The 24,501-nt window shown below is 56.1% G+C and overlaps 1 protein-coding gene across 1 annotated transcript in view; it reads right to left on the bottom strand.

Annotated features, from left to right (window-relative positions):
• KAT6B (lysine acetyltransferase 6B) overlaps positions 1-24,501 on the bottom strand; it is a 141,352-nt gene that overhangs the window by 28,398 nt on the left and 88,453 nt on the right. Inside the window, 4 exon segments of the mRNA XM_075610323.1 lie at positions 3,520-3,765; positions 16,809-16,968; positions 18,275-18,525; positions 21,343-21,441. Coding sequence (XP_075466438.1) covers positions 3,520-3,765; positions 16,809-16,968; positions 18,275-18,525; positions 21,343-21,441 — 756 coding nt within the window.

Below are 24,501 nucleotides of genomic sequence, written 5' to 3'. Positions count from 1 at the left end.
TTCTCGGGGAGGGGCATTCCCAACACGTGGCAGCTTCACGGGGAGGGGCATTCCCAACACGTGGCAGCTTCTCGGGGAGGGGCATTCCCAACAAGTGGCAGCTTCTCGGGGAGGGGCATTCCCAACACGTGGCAGCTTCTCGGGGAGGGGCATTCCCAACACGTGGCAGATTCTCGGGGAGTGGCATTCCCAACACGTGGCAGCTTCTCGGGGAGGGGCATTTCCAACACGTGGCAGCTTCTCGGGGAGGGGCATTCCCAACATGTGGCAGCTTCTCTGGGAGGGGCATTCCCAACACGTGGCAGCTTCTCGGGGAGGGGCATTCCCAACATGTGGCAGCTTCTCGGGGAGGGGCATTCCCAACATGTGGCAGCTTCTCGGGGAGAGGCATTCCCAAAACGTGGCAGCCTCACGGGGAGGGGCATTCCCAACACGTGGCAGCTTCTCAGGGAGGGGCATTCCCAACACGTGGCAGCTTCTCGGGGAGGGGCATTCCCAACACGTGGCAGATTCTCAGGGAGGGGCATTCCCAACACGTGGCAGATTCTCGGGGAGGGGCATTCCCAACACGTGGGCAGCTTCTCGGGGAGGGGCATTCCCAACACGTGGCAGCTTCTCGGGGAGGGGCATTCCCAACACGTGGCAGCTTCTCGGGGAGGGGCATTCCCAACACATGGCAGCTTCTCGGGGAGGGGCATTCCCAACACGTGGCAGCTTCTCGGGGAGGGGCATTCCCAACACGTGGGCAGCTTCTCGGGGAGGGGCATTCCCAACACGTGGCAGCTTCTCGGGGAGGGGCATTCCCAACACGTGGCAGATTCTCGGGGAGGGGCATTCCCAACACGTGGGCAGCTTCTCGGGGAGGGGCATTCCCAACACGTGGCAGATTCTCGGGGAGGGGCATTCCCAACACGTGGCAGATTCTCTGGGAGGGGCATTCCCAACACGTGGGCAGCTTCTCGGGGAGGGCCATTCCCAACACGTGGGCAGCTTCTCGGGGAGGGGCATTCCCAACACGTGGGCAGCTTCTCGGGGAGGGGCATTCCCAACACGTGGCAGATTCTCGGGGTGGGGCATTCCCAACACGTGGCAGATTCTCGGGGAGGGGCATTCCCAACAAGTGGGCAGCTTCTCTGGGAGGGGCATTCCCAACACGTGGCAGCTTCTCGGGGAGGGGCATTCCCAACACGTGGCAGCTTCTCGGGGAGGGGCATTCCCAACACGTGGCAGATTCTCGAGGAGGGGCATTCCTAACACGTGGGCAGCTTCTCGGGGAGGGGCATTCCCAACACGTGGCAGATTCTCGGGGAGGGGCATTCCCAACACATGGCAGATTCTCTGGGAGGGGCATTCCCAACACGTGGGCAGCTTCTCGGGGAGGGGCATTCCCAACACGTGGGCAGCTTCTCGGGGAGGGGCATTCCCAACACGTGGCAGATTCTCGGGGTGGGGCATTCCCAACACGTGGCAGATTCTCGGGGAGGGGCATTCCCAACAAGTGGGCAGCTTCTCTGGGAGGGGCATTCCCAACACGTGGCAGCTTCTCGGGGAGGGGCATTCCCAACACGTGGCAGCTTCTCGGGGAGGGGCATTCCCAACACGTGGCAGCTTCTCGGGGAGGGGCATTCCCAACACGTGGCAGCTTCTCGGGGAGGGGCATTCCCAACACGTGGCAGCTTCTCGGGGAGGGGCATTCCCAACACGTGGCAGCTTCTCGGGGAGGGGCATTCCCAACACGTGGCAGATTCTCGGGCAGGGGCATTCCCAACACGTGGGCAGCTTCTTGGGGAGGGGCATTCCCAACACGTGGCAGCTTCTCGGGGAGGGGCATTCCCAACACGTGGCAGCTTCTCGGGGAGGGGCATTCCCAACACGTGGCAGCTTCTCGGGGAGGGGCATTCCCAACACGTGGCAGCAACGCCGCTGTGTCACCGCCCGTGACAATCTCTATAGGAATGGCCACGCCGCGATGTCACCGTCCGTGACAATCTCTATAGGAATGGCCACGCCGCGGTGTCACCGTCCGTGACAATCTCTATAGGAATGGCCACGCCGCGGTGTCACCGTCCGTGACAATCTCTATAGGAATGGCCACGCCGCGGTGTCACCGTCCGTGACAATCTCTATAGGAATGGCCACGCCGTGGTGTCACCGTCCGTGACAATCTCTATAGGAATGGCCACGCCGCGGTGTCACGTCCGTGACAATCTCTATAGGAATGGCCACGCCGTGGTGTCACCGTCCGTGACAATCTCTATAGGACTGGCCACGCCGCGGTGTCACCGTCCGTGACAATCTCTATAGGAATGGCCACGCCGCGGTGTCACCGTCCGTGACAATCTCTATAGGAATGGCCACGCCGCGATGTCACCGTCCGTGACAATCTCTATAGGAATGGCCACGCCGCGATGTCACCGTCCGTGACAATCTCTATAGGAATGGCCACGCCGCGGTGTCACCGTCCGTGACAATCTCTATAGGAATGGCCACGCCGCGGTGTCACCGTTCGTGTCAATCTCCACAGGAATGGCCACGCCGCGGTGTCACCGTCCGTGTCAATCTCCACAGGAATGGCCACGTCGTGATGTCACCGTCCGTGACAATCTCTATAGGAATGGCCACGCCGCGGTGTCACCGTCCGTGACAATCTCTATAGGAATGGCCACGCCGCGGTGTCACCGTCCGTGACAATCTCTATAGGAATGGCCACGCCGCGGTGTCACCGTCCGTGACAATCTCTATAGGAATGGCCACGCCGCGGTGTCACCGTCCGTGACAATCTCTATAGGAATGGCCACGCCGCGGTGTCACCGTCCGTGACAATCTCTATAGGAATGGCCACGCCGCGGTGTCACCGTCCGTGACAATCTCTATAGGAATGGCCACGCCGCGGTGTCACCGTCCGTGACAATCTCTATAGGAATGGCCACGTCGCGGTGTCACCGTCCGTGACAATCTCTATAGGAATGGCCACGCCGTGATGTCACCGTCCGTGACAATCTCTATAGGAATGGCCACGCCGTGATGTCACCGTCCGTGTCAATCTCCACAGGAATGGCCACGCCGTGATGTCACCGTCCGTGTCAATCTCCACAGGAATGGCCACGCCGCGGTGTCACCGTCCGTGACAATCTCTATAGGAATGGCCACGCCGCGGTGTCACGTCCGAGATCAGCCACTTCCCTTTCAGCGCCTTTTTGAGCTGGTGTGGGCCTATACATTAACATGCCGGGGCGGCCAACTCCAGTCCTCAAAACCCCCCAACAGGTCAGGTTTTCAGGATATCCCTGCTTCAGCACAGGTGGTGCAACCTATGACGGAGCCACTTTTTGAGCCACCTATGCTGAAGAAGGGGTATCCTGAAATCCTGACCTGCTGGTGGGGGGGGGGGGGGGGGGGGACTAAAGTTGAGAACCCTGCCCCTATACGGGGCAAGTACCAGTAGCTGAGAAGTTCTCCGCGCAGCACTGCGCACACAGACAGGGCTATAAAACTCAAGCACCCAAATCCAGCTGTTACCTTTCTCTTCACTGCCAGTGTCTGGGGCTTGGGCAGTTTGGGGGTTGAGATGTTGTGGCTCTCTTCCTCCTCCTCTTCCTCCTCGCTGCTCTCATTGGGCGGCTCGGCCGGCGGCCCCCTCTCTGCTGGTAGGGGGGAGGGGTCCTCGGCGTGTTCATTGGCTGGCGATTGCTTGGCGTGAGCACGAGAGTGGACGTGCTGGTTCTCTTGCTCACCGCAGCTGGCCTGCTCCGTTAGCCGCTCCGCCTGCAGGGGGGAAACACGCACGCCGGGGCTTTATAAAACACCTCCGTGGACCGGCTCACCTGGCCGGCTACCTGCAGGTTTGTTGTTAACCCTTTCCCTGCCAGAGGGGATGGCAACTTCGCTTATTTCTACCTTTCCTCCCTAATCATTCAAACGGCCTTCGCATCGTCACCACACACTCCACATCCTGCAACTTCCTATTGTGGGAAGAATTAGTGTGACCGCTATTGTTTGCCGATCCTGAGCAGCCCAGTGGTAATGTGACAGCCTTTGAAGTGGGTGAATCCAGTTTGAATCCGTGTCCACTCTCCGTGTGCCCTTGGGCAAGTCACTGTACCTCCCTGTGCCTCAGGCTAGCTCTACGGCTCCGGCACTTTCTGTGCCGGAAACATTCTGCAGACGCAGCGGCCGTTACTCGAATGCGCGGTGTGTACCTCGGAATACCCGTGTCACGGCGCGTCACGACCGCGTGTTGTACACCTCGGAATACCCGTGTCACGGCGCGTCACGACCGCGTGTTGTACACCTCGGAATACCTGTGTCACGGCGCGTCACGACCGCGTGTTGTATACCTCGGAATACCCGTGTCACGGCGCGTCACGACCGCGTGTTGTATACCTCGGAATACCCGTGTCACGGCGCGTCACGACCGCGTGTTGTACACCTCGGAATACCCGTGTCACGGGGCGTCACGACCGCGTGTTGTATACCTCGGAATACCCGTGTCACGGCGCGTCACGACCGCGTGTTGTATACCTCGGAATACCCGTGTCACGGCGCGTCACGACCGCGTGTTGTATACCTCGGAATACCCGTGTCACGGCGCGTCACGACCGCGTGTTGTACACCTCGGAATAACCGTGTCACGGGGCGTCACGACCGCGTGTTGTACACCTCGGAATACCCGTGTCACGGCGCGTCACGACCGCGTGTTGTACACCTCGGAATATCCGTGTCACGGCGCGTCACGACCGCGTGTTGTATACCTCGGAATATCCGTGTCACAGCGCGTCACGACCGCGTGTTGTATACCTCGGAATACCCGTGTCACAACGCGTCACGACCGCGTGTTGTACACCTCGGAATACCCGTGTCACGGCGCGTCACGACCGCGTGTTGTATACCTCGGAATACCCGTGTCACGGCGCGTCACGACCGCGTGTTGTACACCTCGGAATACCCGTGTCACGGCGCGTCACGACCGCGTGTTGTATACCTCGGAATATCCGTGTCACGGCGCGTCACGACCGCGTGTTGTATACCTCGGAATATCCGTGTCACAGCGCGTCACGACCGCGTGTTGTATACCTCGGAATACCCGTGTCACGGCGCGTCACGACCGCGTGTTGTACACCTCGGAATACCCGTGTCACGGCGCGTCACGACCGCGTGTTGTATACCTCAGAATATCCGTGTCACGGCGCGTCACGACCGCGTGTTGTATACATCGGAATATCCGTGTCACGGCGCGTCACGACCGCGTGTTGTACACCTCGGAATACCCGTGTCACGGCGCGTCACGACCGCGTGTTGTACACCTCGGAATATCCGTGTCACGGCGCGTCACGACCGCGTGTTGTACACCTTGGAATACCCGTGTCACGGCGCGTCACGACCGCGTGTTGTATACCTCGGAATACCCGTGTCACGGCGCGTCACGACCGCGTGTTGTACACCTCGGAATACCCGTGTCACGGCGCGTCACGACCGCGTGTTGTACACCTGGGAATACCCGTGTCACGGCGCGTCACGACCGCGTGTTGTACACCTCGGAATACCCGTGTCACGGCGCGTCACGACCGCGTGTTGTACACCTCGGAATATCCGTGTCACGGCGCGTCACGACCGCGTGTTGTACACCTCGGAATACCCGTGTCACGGCGCGTCACGACCGCGTGTTGTACACCTCGGAATACCCGTGTCACGGCGCGTCACGACCGCGTGTTGTATACCTCGGAATACCCGTGTCACGGCGCGTCACGACCGCGTGTTGTATACCTCGGAATACCCGTGTCACGGCGCGTCACGACCGCGTGTTGTATACCTCGGAATACCCGTGTCACGGCGCGTCACGACCGCGTGTTGTACACCTCGGAATACCCGTGTCACGGCGCGTCACGACCGCGTGTTGTACACCTCGGAATACCCGTGTCACGGCGCGTCACGACCGCGTGTTGTACACCTCGGAATATCCGTGTCACGGCGCGTCACGACCGCGTGTTGTACACCTCGGAATACCCGTGTCATGGCGCGTCACGACCGCGTGTTGTACACCTCGGAATACCCGTGTCACGGCGCGTCACGACCGCGTGTTGTACACCTCGGAATACCCGTGTCACGGCGCGTCACGACCGCGTGTTGTACACCTCGGAATACCCGTGTCACGGCGCGTCACGACCGCGTGTTGTATACCTCGGAATACCCGTGTCACGGCGCGTCACGACCGCGTGTTGTGTACCTCGGAATACCCGTGTCACGGCGCGTCACGACCGCGTGTTGTACACCTCGGAATACCCGTGTCACGGCGCGTCACGACCGCGTGTTGTACACCTCGGAATACCCGTGTCACGGCGCGTCACGACCGCGTGTTGTACACCTCGGAATACCCGTGTCACGGCGCATCACGACCGCGTGTTGTACACCTCGGAATACCCGTGTCACGGCGCGTCACGACCGCGTGTTGTACACCTCGGAATACCCGTGTCACGGCGCGTCACGACCGCGTGTTGTACACCTCGGAATACCCGTGTCACGGCGCGTCACGACCGCGTGTTGTACACCTCGGAATACCCGTGTCACGGCGCGTCACGACCGCGTGTTGTATACCTCGGAATACCCGTGTCACGGCGCGTCACGACCGCGTGTTGTACACCTCGGAATACCCGTGTCACGGCGCGTCACGACCGCGTGTTGTACACCTCGGAATACCCGTGTCACGGCGCGTCACGACCGCGTGTTGTATACCTCGGAATACCCGTGTCACGGCGCGTCACGACCGCGTGTTGTACACCTCGGAATACCCGTGTCACGGCGCGTCACGACCGCGTGTTGTACACCTCGGAATACCCGTGTCACGGCGCGTCACGACCGCGTGTTGTACACCTCGGAATACCCGTGTCACGGCGCGTCACGACCGCGTGTTGTACACCTCGGAATATCCGTGTCACGGCGCGTCACGACCGCGTGTTGTACACCTCGGAATACCCGTGTCACGGCGCGTCACGACCGCGTGTTGTACACCTCGGAATACCCGTGTCACGGCGCGTCACGACCGCGTGTTGTACACCTCGGAATACCCGTGTCACGGCGCGTCACGACAGTGTGGTGACTGACAAAATGGCATTGTAGTATTGTGGTTATTAAACACCTGCAAAGTGACACAGTAGCACAGTGACACAGTGACACAGTAGCACAGTAGTATAGTGACACAGTAGCACAGTGACACAGTAGCACAGTGACACAGCAGCACTGTACTGTACAGCGCTGTACACATTGCAATTCATTCATTTCTGCCACGGAAACGCGAGGGATTGCACCCAGAGAAATCCGGATCCACGAAATTCAAACAAAGCAGCCGCGTGATTGGCTGCGGGGAGTACAGCAGCGCACACGGAAACGGCAGCGTGATATGTTCGAATAACGGCCGCTGCGTCTGTATGCACAGCGCACGCTACAAGAAAATAAATACGTTATTATGTATCCTAAAAATGCTACATTCATTCGTCCTGATCACTGCAACTGTGACACAGCCACCGGAAGCATTGTACTCGGATGTACAGCCCCTCACAGCCACCGGAAGCATTGTACTCGGATGTACAGCCCCTCACAGCCACCGGAAGCATTGTACTCGGATGTACAGCCCCTCACAGCCCTCATAGCCACCGGAAGCATTGTACTCGGATGTACAGCCCCTCACAGCCCTCATAGCCACCGGAAGCATTGTACTCGGATGTACAGCCCCTCACAGCCACCGGAAGCATTGTACTCGGATGTACAGCCCCTCACAGCCACCGGAAGCATTGTACTCGGATGTACAGCCCCTCACAGCCCTCATAGCCACCGGAAGCATTGTACTCGGATGTACAGCCCCTCACAGCCCTCATAGCCACCGGAAGCATTGTACTCGGATGTACAGCCCCTCACAGCCCTCATAGCTACCGGAAGCATTGTACTTGTATGTACAGCCCCTCACAGCCCTCATAGCCACCGGAAGCATTGTACTTGAATGTACAGCCCCTCACAGCCCTCATAGCCACCGGAAGCATTGTACTCGGATGTACAGCCCCTCACAGCCCTCATAGCCACCGGAAGCATTGTACTCGGATGTACAGCACCTCACAGCCCTCATAGCTACCGGAAGCATTGTACTCGGATGTACAGCCCCTCACAGCCCTCATAGCTACCGGAAGCATTGTACTTGTATGTACAGCCCCTCACAGCCCTCATAGCCACCGGAAGCATTGTACTCGGATGTACAGCCCCTCACAGCCCTCATAGCTACCGGAAGCATTGTACTCGGATGTACAGCCCCTCACAGCCCTCATAGCCACCGGAAGCATTGTACTCGGATGTACAGCCCCTCACAGCCACCGGAAGCATTGTACTCGGATGTACAGCCCCTCACAGCCCTCATAGCCACCAGAAGCATTGTACTCGGATGTACAGCCCCTCACAGCCACCAGAAGCATTGTACTCGGATGTACAGCCCCTCACAGCCCTCATAGCTACCGGAAGCATTGTACTTGTATGTACAGCCCCTCACAGCCCTCATAGCCACCGGAAGCATTGTACTCGGATGTACAGCCCCTCACAGCCCTCATAGCTACCGGAAGCATTGTACTTGTATGTACAGCCCCTCACAGCCCTCATAGCCACCGGAAGCATTGTACTTGTATGTACAGCCCCTCACAGCCCTCATAGCCACCGGAAGCATTGTACTCGGATGTACAGCCCCTCACAGCCACCGGAAGCATTGTACTCGGATGTACAGCCCCTCACAGCCCTCATAGCCACCGGAAGCATTGTACTCGCATGTACAGCCCCTCAAAGCCAGCGGAGGGAAGCATTGTACTTGTATGTACAGCCCCTCAAAGCCATCGGAGGGAAGCATTGTACTCGGATGTACAGCCCCTCACAGCCTCCTAACGGAAGCATTGTACTCGGATGTACAGCCCCTCACAGCCACCGGAAGCATTGTACTCGGACGTACAGCCCCTCAAAGCCCCTCACAGCCACCTAACGGAAGCATTGTACTCGGCTGTACAGCCCCTCACAGCCACCGGAAGCATTGTACTCGGATGTACAGCCCCTCACAGCCACCTAACGGAAGCATTGTACTCGGATGTACAGCCCCTCACAGCCAGCGGAGGGAAGCATTGTACTCGGCTGTACAGCCCCTCACCTAACGGAGGCATTGTACTCGGATGTACAGCCCCTCACCTAACGGAGGCATTGTACTCGGATGTATAGCCCCTCACAGCCACCTAACGGAAGCATTGTACTCGGCTGTACAGCCCCTCACCTAACGGAGGCATTGTACTCGGACGTACAGCCCCTCACCTAACGGAAGCATTGTACTCGGATGTACAGCCCCTCACCTAACGGAAGCATTGTACTCGGATGTACAGCCCCTCACCTAACGGAAGCATTGTACTCTGATGTACAGCCCCTCACCTAACGGAAGCATTGTACTCGGGTGTACAGCCCCTCACCTAACGGAAGCATTGTACTCGGGTGTACAGCCCCTCACCTAACGTAGGCATTGTACTCGGCTGTACAGCCCCTCACCTAACGGAAGCATTGTACTCGGCTGTACAGCCCCTCACCTAACGGAAGCATTGTACTTGGGTGTACAGCCCCTCACCTAACGGAAGCATTGTACTCGGCTGTACAGCCCCTCACCTAACGGAAGCATTGTACTCGGATGTACAGCCCCTCACCTAACGGAGGCATTGTACTCGGATGTACAGCCCCTCACCTAACGGAAGCATTGTACTCGGATGTACAGCCCCTCACCTAACGGAGGCATTGTACTCGGATGTACAGCCCGTCACCTAACGGAAGCATTGTACTCGGATGTACAGCCCCTCACCTAACGGAAGCATTGTACTCGGATGTACAGCCCCTCACCTAACGGAAGCATTGTACTCGGGTGTACAGCCCCTCACCTAACGGAAGCATTGTACTCGGCTGTACAGCCCCTCACCTAACGGAGGCATTGTACTCGGCTGTACAGCCCCTCACCTAACGGAAGCATTGTACTCGGATGTACAGCCCCTCACCTAACGGAAACATTGTACTCGGATGTACAGCCCCTCACCTAACGGAAGCATTGTACTCGGGTGTACAGCCCCTCACCTAACGGAAGCATTGTACTCGGGTGTACAGCCCCTCACCTAACGGAAGCATTTTTCTCGGGTGTACAGCCCCTCACCTAACGGAAGCATTGTACTCGGATGTACAGCCCCTCACCTAACGGAAGCATTGTACTCGGATGTACAGCCCCTCATAGCCACCGGAAGCATTGTACTCGGATGTACAGCCCCTCATAGCCACCGGAAGCATTGTACTTGTATGTACAGCCCCTCACAGCCACCGGACGGAAGCATTGTACTCGGATGTACAGCCCCTCACAGCCACCGAGGGAAGCATTGTACTCGGATGTACAGCCCCTCACCTAACGGAAGCATTGTACTCGGACGTACAGCCCCTCACCTAACGGAAGCATTGTACTCGGCTGTACAGCCCCTCACAGCCACCGGACGCATTGTACTCGGGTGTACAGCCCCTCACAGCCACCTAACGGAAGCATTGTACTCGGATGTACAGCCCCTCACAGCCAGCGGAGGGAAGCATTGTACTCGGCTGTACAGCACGTCACCTAACGGAAGCATTGTACTCGGATGTACAGCCCCTCACCTAACGGAGGCATTGTACTCGGATGTACAGCCCCTCACCTAACGGAAGCATTGTACTCGGATGTACAGCCCCTCACCTAACGGAAGCATTGTACTCGGATATACAGCCCCTCACCTAACGGAAGCATTGTACTCGGATGTACAGCCCCTCCCCTAACGGAAGCACTGTACTCGGGTGTACAGCCCCTCACCTAACGGAAGCATTATACTCGGGTGTACAGCCCCTCATATAACGGAAGCATTGTACTCGGCTGTACAGCCCCATACCTACCGGAAGCATTGTACTCGGATGTACAGCCCCTCACCTAACGGAAGCATTGTACTCGGCTGTACAGCCCCTCACAGCCACCGAGGGAAGCATTGTACTCGGGTGTACAGCCCCTCACCTAACGGAAGCATTGTACTCGGATGTACAGCCCCTCACCTAACGGAAACATTGTACTCGGATGTACAGCCCCTCACCTAACGGAAGCATTGTACTCGGATGTACAGCCCCTCACCTAACGGAAGCATTGTACTCGGCTGTACAGCCCCTCACAGCCACCGGGCGGAAGCATTGTACTCGGGTGTACAGCCCCTCACAGCCACCGGAAGCATTGTACTCGGATGTACAGCCCCCCACAGCCACCGTAAGCATTGTACTCGGCTGTACAGCCCCTCACAGCCACCGGAAGCATTGTACTCGGATGTACAGCCCCTCACAGCCACCAGGCGGAAGCATTGTACTCGGCTGTACAGACCCTCACAGCCACCGGAAGCATTGTACTCGGATGTACAGCCCCTCACCTAACGGAAGCATTGTACTCGGGTGTACAGCACCTCACAGCCAGCGGAGGGAAGCATTGTACTCGGCTGTACAGCCCCTCACAGCCACCGGGCGGAAGCATTGTACTCGGATGTACAGCCCCTCACAGCCACCGGGCGGAAGCATTGTACTCGGCTGTACAGCCCCTCACAGCCACCGGGCGGAAGCATTGTACTCGGCTGTACAGCCCCTCACAGCCACCGGAAGCATTGTACTCGGATGTACAGCCCCTCACAGCCACCGGAAGCATTGTACTCGGCTGTACAGCCCCTCACAACCCTCATAGATACCGGAAGCATTGTACTTGTATGTACAGCCCCTCACAGCCCTCATAGCCACCGGAAGCATTGTACTTGTATGTACAGCCCCTCACAGCCCTCATAGCCACCGGAAGCATTGTACTCGGATGTACAGCCCCTCACAGCCACCGGAAGCATTGTACTCGGATGTACAGCCCCTCACAGCCCTCATAGCCACCGGAAGCATTGTACTCGCATGTACAGCCCCTCAAAGCCAGCGGAGGGAAGCATTGTACTTGTATGTACAGCCCCTCAAAGCCATCGGAGGGAAGCATTGTACTCGGATGTACAGCCCCTCACAGCCTCCTAACGGAAGCATTGTACTCGGATGTACAGCCCCTCACAGCCACCGGAAGCATTGTACTCGGACGTACAGCCCCTCACAGCCACCTAACGGAAGCATTGTACTCGGCTGTACAGCCCCTCACAGCCACCGGAAGCATTGTACTCGGATGTACAGCCCCTCACAGCCACCTAACGGAAGCATTGTACTCGGATGTACAGCCCCTCACAGCCAGCGGAGGGAAGCATTGTACTCGGCTGTACAGCCCCTCACCTAACGGAGGCATTGTACTCGGATGTACAGCCCCTCACCTAACGGAGGCATTGTACTCGGATGTATAGCCCCTCACAGCCACCTAACGGAAGCATTGTACTCGGCTGTACAGCCCCTCACCTAACGGAGGCATTGTACTCGGACGTACAGCCCCTCACCTAACGGAAGCATTGTACTCGGATGTACAGCCCCTCACCTAACGGAAGCATTGTACTCGGATGTACAGCCCCTCACCTAACGGAAGCATTGTACTCTGATGTACAGCCCCTCACCTAACGGAAGCATTGTACTCGGGTGTACAGCCCCTCACCTAACGGAAGCATTGTACTCGGGTGTACAGCCCCTCACCTAACGTAGGCATTGTACTCGGCTGTACAGCCCCTCACCTAACGGAAGCATTGTACTCGGCTGTACAGCCCCTCACCTAACGGAAGCATTGTACTTGGGTGTACAGCCCCTCACCTAACGGAAGCATTGTACTCGGCTGTACAGCCCCTCACCTAACGGAAGCATTGTACTCGGATGTACAGCCCCTCACCTAACGGAGGCATTGTACTCGGATGTACAGCCCCTCACCTAACGGAAGCATTGTACTCGGATGTACAGCCCCTCACCTAACGGAGGCATTGTACTCGGATGTACAGCCCGTCACCTAACGGAAGCATTGTACTCGGATGTACAGCCCCTCACCTAACGGAAGCATTGTACTCGGATGTACAGCCCCTCACCTAACGGAAGCATTGTACTCGGGTGTACAGCCCCTCACCTAACGGAAGCATTGTACTCGGCTGTACAGCCCCTCACCTAACGGAGGCATTGTACTCGGCTGTACAGCCCCTCACCTAACGGAAGCATTGTACTCGGATGTACAGCCCCTCACCTAACGGAAACATTGTACTCGGATGTACAGCCCCTCACCTAACGGAAGCATTGTACTCGGGTGTACAGCCCCTCACCTAACGGAAGCATTGTACTCGGGTGTACAGCCCCTCACCTAACGGAAGCATTGTACTCGGATGTACAGCCCCTCATAGCCACCGGAAGCATTGTACTCGGATGTACAGCCCCTCACAGCCACCGGACGGAAGCATTGTACTCGGATGTACAGCCCCTCACAGCCACCGAGGGAAGCATTGTACTCGGATGTACAGCCCCTCACCTAACGGAAGCATTGTACTCGGATGTACAGCCCCTCACCTAACGGAAGCATTGTACTCGGCTGTACAGCCCCTCACAGCCACCGGACGCATTGTACTCGGGTGTACAGCCCCTCACAGCCACCTAACGGAAGCATTGTACTCGGATGTACAGCCCCTCACAGCCAGCGGAGGGAAGCATTGTACTCGGCTGTACAGCCCCTCACCTAACGGAAGCATTGTACTCGGATGTACAGCCCCTCACCTAACGGAGGCATTGTACTCGGATGTACAGCCCCTCACCTAACGGAAGCATTGTACTCGGATGTACAGCCCCTCACCTAACGGAAGCATTGTACTCGGATATACAGCCCCTCACCTAACGGAAGCATTGTACTCGGATGTACAGCCCCTCCCCTAACGGAAGCACTGTACTCGGGTGTACAGCCCCTCACCTAACGGAAGCATTATACTCGGGTGTACAGCCCCTCATATAACGGAAGCATTGTACTCGGCTGTACAGCCCCTCACCTAACGGAAGCATTGTACTCGGATGTACAGCCCCTCACCTAACGGAAGCATTGTACTCGGATGTACAGCCCCTCACCTAACGGAAGCATTGTACTCGGCTGTACAGCCCCTCACAGCCACCGAGGGAAGCATTGTACTCGGGTGTACAGCCCCTCACCTAACGGAAGCATTGTACTCGGATGTACAGCCCCTCACCTAACGGAAACATTGTACTCGGATGTACAGCCCCTCACCTAACGGAAGCATTGTACTCGGATGTACAGCCCCTCACCTAACGGAAGCATTGTACTCGGCTGTACAGCCCCTCACAGCCACCGGGCGGAAGCATTGTACTCGGGTGTACAGCCCCTCACAGCCACCGGAAGCATTGTACTCGGATGTACAGCCCCCCACAGCCACCGTAAGCATTGTACTCGGCTGTACAGCCCCTCACAGCCACCGGAAGCATTGTACTCGGATGTACAGCCCCTCACAGCCACCAGGCGGAAGCATTGTACTCGGCTGTACAGACCCTCACAGCCACCGGAAGCATTGTACTCGGATGTACAGCCCCTCACCTAACGGAAGCATTGTACTCGGGTGTACAGCACCTCACAGCCAGCGGAGGGAAGCATTGTACTCGGCTGTACAGCCCCTCACAGCCACCGGGCGGAAGCATTGTACTCGGATGTACAGCCCCTCACAGCCACCGGGCGGAAGCATTGTACTCGGCTGTACAGCCCCTCACAGCCACCGGGCGGAAGCATTGTACTCGGCTGTACAGCCCCTCACAGCCACCGGAAGCATTGTACTCGGATGTACAGCCCCTCACAGCCACCGGAAGCATTGTACTCGGCTGTACAGCCCCTCACAGTCACCGGAAGCATTGTACTCGGATGTACAGACCCTCACAGCCACCGGAAGCATTGTACTCGGATGTACAGCCCCTCACAGCCAGTGGAGGGAAGCATTGTACTCGGCTGTACAGCCCCTCACCTAACGGAAGCATTGTACTCGGATGTACAGCCCCTCACCTAACGGAAGCATTGTACTCGGATGTACAGCCCCTCACCTAACGGAAGCATTGTACTCGGCTGTACAGCCCCTCACACCCACCGGGCGGAAGCATTGTACTCGGGTGTACAGCCCCTCACAGCCACCGGGCGGAAGCATTGTACTCGGGTGTATAGCCCCTCACACCCACCGGCCGGAAGCATTGTACTCGGATGTACAGCCCCTCACCTAACGGAAACATTGTACTCGGATGTACAGCCCCTCACCTAACGGAAGCATTGTACTCGGATGTACAGCCCCTCACCTAACGGAAGCATTGTACTCGGCTGTACAGCCCCTCACAGCCACCGGGCGGAAGCATTGTACTCGGGTGTACAGCCCCTCACAGCCACCGGAAGCATTGTACTCGGATGTACAGCCCCCCACAGCCACCGTAAGCATTGTACTCGGCTGTACAGCCCCTCACAGCCACCGGAAGCATTGTACTCGGATGTACAGCCCCTCACAGCCACCAGGCGGAAGCATTGTACTCGGCTGTACAGACCCTCACAGCCACCGGAAGCATTGTACTCGGATGTACAGCCCCTCACCTAACGGAAGCATTGTACTCGGGTGTACAGCACCTCACAGCCAGCGGAGGGAAGCATTGTACTCGGCTGTACAGCCCCTCACAGCCACCGGGCGGAAGCATTGTACTCGGATGTACAGCCCCTCACAGCCACCGGGCGGAAGCATTGTACTCGGCTGTACAGCCCCTCACAGCCACCGGGCGGAAGCATTGTACTCGGCTGTACAGCCCCTCACAGCCACCGGAAGCATTGTACTCGGATGTACAGCCCCTCACAGCCACCGGAAGCATTGTACTCGGCTGTACAGCCCCTCACAGTCACCGGAAGCATTGTACTCGGATGTACAGACCCTCACAGCCACCGGAAGCATTGTACTCGGATGTACAGCCCCTCACAGCCAGTGGAGGGAAGCATTGTACTCGGCTGTACAGCCCCTCACCTAACGGAAGCATTGTACTCGGATGTACAGCCCCTCACCTAACGGAAGCATTGTACTCGGATGTACAGCCCCTCACCTAACGGAAGCATTGTACTCGGCTGTACAGCCCCTCACACCCACCGGGCGGCAGCATTGTACTCGGGTGTACAGCCCCTCACAGCCACCGGGCGGAAGCATTGTACTCGGGTGTATAGCCCCTCACACCCACCGGCCGGAAGCATTGTACTCGGATGTACAGCCCCTCACAGCCGCCGGGCGGAAGCATTGTACTCGGCTGTACAGCCTGTGCTGTTTGTTATTGCACCTTCATGCTGTGACTAACGAACGTATTCTTTTGTGTACTGACCCGGAAAGTCGCAGCGTAATGTAACACGGCGATACTGAAGCAAAACAGGGAGCCGATCGTCACTGTGCGCTACTGCATCAGGGCGCTCAGCTCCAATAGTACCTGGCGTGCACTAGTGCGGTTTGGGAAGGGTCACTACGCAGAGTTAAGGAGGAGTTAGGACAGGGGGTGGCCAACTCCAGTCCTCAAAGGCCACCAGCAGGTCAGGTATTATGGATATCCCTGCTTCAGCACAGGTAGCTCAATCAGTGGCTCAGTCTTGGACTGCACCACCTGTGCTGAAGCAGGGATATCCTGAAAACCTGACCTGTTGCTGGGCACCCCTGAGTTGGAGATGCCCGTCTTGTAGTGGGATATAGCCATCCTATTGATCACCCTTTGCATTGGACAGAGGGATGTCTTAGTGCGGACGGCTTCTGAGCCCTGTCTGATTACAATGTTATCACGGTTACCTCCTTCTCGGCTTCTCGCTCCTCCTCGGACACTGCCGTGTTGGACGCGATGACCGGTGTCCACCGGAGACCCTCCGGATCCAGCTCGTTGAGGCGGGTGCTGGACTTCATCTTCTCCATGTGACTCGTCATCATCTGCTCCCGCCGAATAACCACAAACCTGAACACAACCCAGAGATGCTGCAGCCACACGCAAAACCAACACAAACCTGAACACAACCCAGAGATGCTGCAGCCACACGCAAAACCAACACAAACCTGAACACAACCCAGAGATGCTGCAGCCACACGCAAAACCAACACAAACCTGAACACAACCCAGAGATGCTGCAGCCACACGCAAAACCAACACAAACCTGAACACAACCCAGAGATGCTGCAGCCACACGCAAAACCAACACAAACCTGAACACAACCCAGAGATGCTGCAGCCACACGCAAAACCAACACAAACCTGAACACAACCCAGAGATGCTGCAGCCACACGCAAAACCAACACAAACAACACACACGTGTGAATCTGGTGGTGGAATGGGTTCAATCTTCAGGATTTGCACCTTTTTCCTAAACATTCAGACTAGGCGAAGTAAGTCTAAATAGCATTTATTTCCAAACGATTTATGTTTTGTGTGTGTGTTTGTGCGCGCATGTACATGTACGTATATATGTACATAAGTATATACACACACACACAAATATATATATATCTCAAATAAAAAGATCACTTGTGAGCACATTCACATGTTTTAGGAAGGTCTGCAGCCCTGCCCTTCCCCATTATCCCCAGCATACAGTGCTTCCACTGCAGCAAGGGATTCTGGGAAAGGACATGCAGCCCCGCCTTTCCCCATTATCCCCAGCATACAGTGCTTCCACTGCAGCAAGGGATTTGAAAATTGCAAAGCCAGCAGTACAACCAGCCTCACACTGATGATCCCCGTTAAAGTTGAAACATGTCTGTGAATGGTTTCTCTGACTTTGCATCCGATTCCCATGCTGTGCTTTTAAAGCTGTGTTAACAGCGAGCATTAGCTTATAAGGGTTCCATGTAACAATGGCTTTTCGGACAAAAGGTGACACATTGTGTGCTCATTTGCATGTCATTTCCCAGAATCCCTTGCTGCAGTGGAAGCACTGTATGCTGGGAATAATGGTGAAAGGCAGGGCTGCAGACCTTCCTAACACATGTGAAAGTGCTCACAAGCGAATATGCAATACGGTGGAGGTTTCTTGTTGCCTTTTTCACCCACAATAACTTAAAACGTGTATGTATGTATGTATATATATATTGTGTGTGTGTGTGTGTGTAAGTGTATGTATATCAGGGGTGAGAGATATCTCTGGGGGGCGCGGGTGGTTGCAGAGGTCCTACACTGTTCCCCAAAGCATTGTATATACAATGTGACCTGTCTGTATATGTGCATACGCTGCACAGCTCTGTGTCACCTCACCTTTTTGTCACTCACCTGTCACCTCGCCGGTCCACCATGTTGAGATGCTGCAGGGTGGTGGCGATGTCGTGGGGACACATCCCCGTGGCCCGGCTCACGCCTTTGACGCTGATCTGCTTCTCGTGGTGGGAGGAGAGGTATTCCACGATGACACTTTTCCAGTAAGCCAAGTAAGACAAGCGGCCCAGGTCGGACAGGGGCTTCTCCGGGGAGCCGGCCTGTCCCTCGCGGCGGGAAAGCAGGTAACCTGCGGGGAGAGCGCGCGGCTCGCACGGTGAGAACAGCGCTGGGGGCGGCTTCCACATTAACATTTTCACTGACGGAGGGGCCACTGCCCAGCAATGAGCAGCGCTACAAAGGAAACTCGAACCCGTTCCTCGCCCAGTTCTCTTTGTTAACGGACAAAACAAGCAGAGAAATGAGCATGGTCGGGTTGGCAGGACAGGATGGGATTCCCGAGGAGGAAGAGCACACTGTGGGGTCTGTCAGAGCCATAGGCATGACATCAAGGGAAATGCAACTAGATCAGGGGCGCCAACTCCAGTCCTCAAGGGCCTCTAACAGGTCAGGATTTCAGGATATCCCTGCTTCAGCACAGGGGATTCAACCAGTGGCTCAGTCTGACGGAGTTGGTCACCCCTGAACTAGCGCTTATATACGTGTGCTCTCCAGCAGTGCTCTCCTCCCACGTCCCTCCCGGGGGGCAACAGTCATATGATAACAGAGTAATAATAAAATAAAGGTTCAATAAAGAAATCAAACGGAGACATCGCAAGGCGGAGATAATGAGAGAGCCCGGCGGCTGTCACTGTTATTAAGAGGCACTTAGCGGGGACACGAGGGATAGCAGGGGTAAAGCAGCCTCACTTCCTGTAATTACAGAGACACCCCACGGATTACACCTTCACCAGATCGCGACACACACACACACACACACACACACACACACAGTGCAGCTCATGCTCACACACACACACTGCAGCTCACACACAGTGTAGCTCACGCTCACACACACACACACACACGGTGCAGCTCAGAAATAAACATATAACTCACATACACAGTACTGTTAATACATGTACACACAGGCTAGGACACAGATACAATATCAGCTCACACAGTTACACTCAGGCACACAACCGCCTCTCACATATCGCTCCCAAACATATTGTGCTTTAGGGTGTGTGTGTTTATATTATGGTTCGGGGAGACTTTCATATGTCTGTGAGCAAGCAACACGCTGTGTTATTTACCACAACACACACATATGCTCAGGCACACATCTGCTCAGGCACACACTGAACTCAGACGCACACTCACGGAGCTCAGACAAACACAAAACACACACGGTTCAGACATAGACGCCGCTAAGAGCTCAAGCAGACAAAAGAGCTACAGCACAACCACACAGCTGCCAAGATTAGCTCAGGCTGGGAGAAGAGGAGGGGGAGAGAGGCCTCCATTCCCATGGTGAGATTTCACACGCAATGCAGCCCCCTCCCTCTGCTTTTCCCTCAGCCCCCTCCCCACTGTGTCCCTGGAGTTTCCATGTGCTAAGGAGTTAACACAATGTGTGGTGGGGGCTACATACAAAACACACACGTTTCCAGACTAACCATTCTGTCAGCAGGAGAGTCTGCACTTGTCTCCTCACACAGCGTCCCAGCATCTCGCATTACATATCCCTCTGAGGAAGGGCACGGTTATATGGGGCGAGTTGGGACAGGGGGCGCACACAAATGATCCCCCAACATGTTATGCCTGTGTGGATCCACCATCTCGGAGCTGCTATTACTTCAATCGGTCTCAGGATTTGCCAGTCTCTAAATGTCGATATGAACCGTTCGTGCATGTTCTGCCTTCGTCTTGGTTCATCACGGTTTACTGGAGCAGCATGAGACGACTGTATACATGTACTTTGTATACACACACCCCACACAAATCTCTTCTTCAAGGTTATTCTTGCTTTATTTATATCACAGAAAGGGAAAGGCCTCTTTTATATTATGTATCATTTGGTACAAAGTAGTAACACAGGAAGGACAGGAAGGAGGGGTATGATACCTGTTACCTGCTGCCAGAATCACTCTACTCTTTCCTAGATCTGTCTCAGCGTCTCCCCTCCTGAAATCCCTCTCCTGGATTCCTATCAAATCCCACATCTCACACTCAATTCTCCTCCTCACTTTTAAAGCTTTACACTCTTCTGCCCCTCCTTACATCTCAGCCCTAATTTCTCGCTATGCACCATCCCGACTCTTGTGTTCTGCTCAAGGATGTCTTCTCTCTACCCCTTTGTATCTAAAGCCCTCTCCCGCCTTAAACCTTTCCCACTGACTAGCACCCTCTCTATCCACTTTTAAGACCCACCTGCTTAAGGAAGCATATGAGTAGCTCCATGAGTGATAGTTTTACACCGTATTCATAAAGCTTGGCCCCCTGCAGACGCGGTTACCAGAACGCCCTCCTCCTGTCTCTGTACGTTCTTCCTACCTACCAATTAGATTGTGAGCTCTTCGGAGCAGGGACTCCTTTTCCTAAATGTTACTTTTATATCTGAAGCACTTATTCCCATTGTGTGTTATTTATATTATTTGTTATTTATATGATTGTCATGTATATTACTGCTGTGAGGGGCTATGTACATTAATGGTGCTACATACATAAAGACCGACATACATACATACGACAAAGTACCGTATTAGTTGATATATGTTACAAGCTTTCCAACCTGTCAGGGTCCTGTATCGAGTGTGTCTCTGCATGAGTGGTTAGAAAGATTGTAACATATCAACTACTTATTGGTCCAATAAAAAGGTATGGTACCCCCTAATCCCTCCTGCGTTACTACATGGAAGATAAGGGCCACATTTGTTCAGCCGAGAAATGTTGGAAATTATACTTCGTACCATCTGCAAAACGGGGCCTTTCCCTTTATGTGCCGTTCTATATAGGAAGGGAGGAATGTGTACGTTATGGTCCGTCTGAAGGACCACTTTTGCTCTGAGGCGTGGACAGGGTTTTGGGTAACTGTTTGGGGTGGCGCTGGCTGACTTTGGGGGGGCGGCGCGAGAGGGAAATACTCACTGAAAGTCGATGAGGAACCTTCCGAATCCCTGTCTCTGGTACTGAGGCAAGATCATAATGCACGAAACATTGTACTTCTGCTGGCAAAGCTTCTCCTGGGGGGAGGGAAGCAAAATAAGTGAGGGGGGGAGAGCAGAAAGAGAAGGGGGGGAGAGAGAGAGGGCAAGGGGGGGTAGAGAAGAGAGGGCAATGGGGGGAGAGAAGAGATGGTAAGGAAGGGGGGAGAGAGGGCAAGGGGGGAGGGGGAGAGAGGGCAAGGGGAGGGAGAAGAGAGGGCAAGGGGGGGGAGAAGAGAGGGCAAGGGGGGGGAGAAGAGAGGGCAAGGGGAGGGAGAAGAAAGGGCAAGGGGAGGGAGAAGAGAGGGCAAGGGGAGGAGAAGAGAGAGCAAGGGGAGGGAGAAGAGAGAGCAAGGGGGGGGAGAAGAGAGGGCAAGGGGGGGAGAAGAGAGGGCAAGGGGGGAGAAGAGAGGGCAAGGGGGGGAGAAGAGAGGGCAAGGGGGGGAGAAGAGAGGGCAAGGGGGGACAAGAGAGGGCAAGGGGGGGACAAGAGAGGGCAAGGGGGACAAGAGAGGGCAAGGGGGGGACAAGAGAGGGCAAGGGGGGGACAAGAGAGGGCAAGGGGGGGACAAGAGAGGGCAAGGGGGGGGACAAGAGAGGGCAAGGGGGGGACAAGAGAGGGCAAGGGGGGGACAAGGGGGGGACAAGAGAGGGGCAAGAGGGGGACAAGAGAGGGCAAGGGGGGGACAAGAGAGGGCAAGGGGGGGGGACAAGAGAGGGCAAGGGGGGGGACAAGAGAGGGCAAGGGGGGGACAAGAGAGGGCAAGGTGGGACAAGAGAGGGCAAGGGGGGGACAAGAGAGGGCAAGGGGGGACAAGAGAGGGCAAGGGGGGGAGACAGACAGCAAGAGACACAGAGAGAGAGAGAGCGAGACAGAGTGAGAGAGCGAGCGAGAGACAGAGAGAGCGAGCGAGAGACCGAGAGCGAGCGAGAGACAGAGAGCGAGCGAGCGAGAGACAGAGAGAGAGAGCGAGCGAGAGACAGAGAGAGAGCGAGAGAGCAAGAGAGCGAGCGAGAGACAGAGAGAGAGAGAGCGAGAGAGAGACAGAGAGAGAGAGAGAGCGACAGAGAGAGTGAGCGAGAGCGACAGAGAGAGCGACAGAGAGAGAGCGACAGACAGAGAGAGAGCGACAGACAGAGAGAGAGCGACAGACAGAGAGAGAGCGACAGACAGAGAGAGAGCGACAGACAGAGAGAGAGCGAGAGAGAGAGCGAGCGAGAGACAGAGAGAGAGAAAGCGAGCGAGAGACAGAGAGAGAGGAGAGCGGAGAGAGAGACAGAGAGAGAGCGAGCGAGAGACAGAGAGAGAGAGCGAGCGAGAGACAGAGAGAGAGCGAGCGAGAGACAGAGAGAGCGAGAGACAGCGAGAGAGAGAGCGAGAGACAGAGAGAGCGAGAGACAGAGACAGAGGAGAGCGAGAGACAGAGAGAGAGAACGAGAGACAGAGAGAGAGAACGAGAGACAGAGAGAGAGAGCGAGAGACAGAGAGAGCGAGAGACAGAGAGAGCGAGAGACAGAGAGAGCGAGAGACAGAGAGAGCGAGAGAGAGCGACAGACAGAGAGAGAGCGACAGAGAGAGAGCGACAGACAGAGAGAGAGCGACAGACAGAGAGAGAGCGACAGACAGAGAGAGAGCGACAGACAGAGAGAGAGCGACAGACAGAGAGAGAGCGGACAGACAGACAGAGAGCGACAGACAGAGAGAGAGCGACAGACAGAGAGAGAGCGACAGACAGAGAGGAGAGCGACAGACAGAGAGAGAGCGACAGACAGAGAGAGGAGCGACAGACAGAGAGAGAGCGACAGACAGAGAGAGAGCGACAGACAGAGAGAGAGCGACAGACAGAGAGAGAGCGACAGACAGAGAGAGAGCGACCAGACAGAGAGAGAGCGACAGACAGAGAGAGAGCGACAGACAGAGAGAGAGCGAGAGACAGAGCGAGAGACAGAGAGAGAGCGAGACACAGATAGAGAGAGCGAGAGACAGAGAGAGAGCGAGCGACAGACAGAGAGAGCGACAGACAGAGAGGAGAGCGAGCGACAGACAGAGAGAGCGACAGACAGAGAGAGCGACAGACAGAGAGAGCGACAGACAGAGAGAGCGACAGACAGAGAGAGCGACAGACAGAGAGAGCGACAGACAGAGAGAGCGACAGACAGAGAGAGAGCGAGCGAGAGACAGAGAGAGCGAGAGACAGAGAGAGCGACAGACAGAGAGAGCGACAGACAGAGAGAGCGACAGACAGAGAGAGCGACAGACAGAGAGAGCGACAGACAGAGAGAGCGACAGACAGAGAGAGCGACAGACAGAGAGAGCGACAGACAGAGAGAGCGACAGACAGAGAGAGCGACAGACAGAGAGAGCGACAGACAGAGAGAGCGACAGACAGAGAGCGACAGACAGAGGAGCGACAGACAGAGAGAGAGCGACAGACAGAGAGAGAGCGACAGACAGAGGAGAGAGCGAGAGACAGAGAGAGAGCGAGAGACAGAGAGAGACAGAGAGAGAGAGAGACCGAGAGCGAGAGACAGAGAGCGAGAGACAGAGAGAGAGAGCGAGAGACAGAGAGAGCGAGAGACACAGAGAGAGAGAGCGAGAGACAGAGAGAGAGCGAGCGGAGAGACAGAGAGAGCGAGAGACAGAGAGAGAGCGAGAGACAGAGACAGAGAGAGAGAGAGACAGAGAGAGAGCGAGAGACAGAGAGAGAGCGAGATACAGCGAGAGAGAGTGCGAGAGCGAGAAACAGAGCGAGAGACACAGAGAGAGATAGAGAGAGACAGAGAGAGAGAGAGAGAGAGAGAGAGAGAGAGAGAGAGAGAGCGAGAGGGAGTGAGAGACAGAGAGAGCGAGACAGAGAGTTAGAGACAGAGAGAGACAGAGAGAGAGGGAGCGAGAGACAGAGAGAGAGAGAGAGCGAGAGAACAGAGAGCGAGAGACAGAGAGAGAGTGAGAGACAGAGCGAGAGACAGAGCGAGAGCGAGAGACCGAGAGACAGAGAGAGAGAGAGAGCGAGAGACAGAGAGCGAGAGACAGAGAGAGAGCGAGAGACAGAGCAAGAGACAGAGAGACAGAGCGAGGAGACGGAGCGAGAGACAGAA

The sequence above is a fragment of the Ascaphus truei genome, chromosome 8, assembly GCF_040206685.1.
Source record: "Ascaphus truei isolate aAscTru1 chromosome 8, aAscTru1.hap1, whole genome shotgun sequence".
Classification (NCBI taxonomy): domain Eukaryota; kingdom Metazoa; phylum Chordata; class Amphibia; order Anura; family Ascaphidae; genus Ascaphus; species Ascaphus truei.
This window is presented reverse-complemented; position numbering and strand designations above follow the sequence as displayed.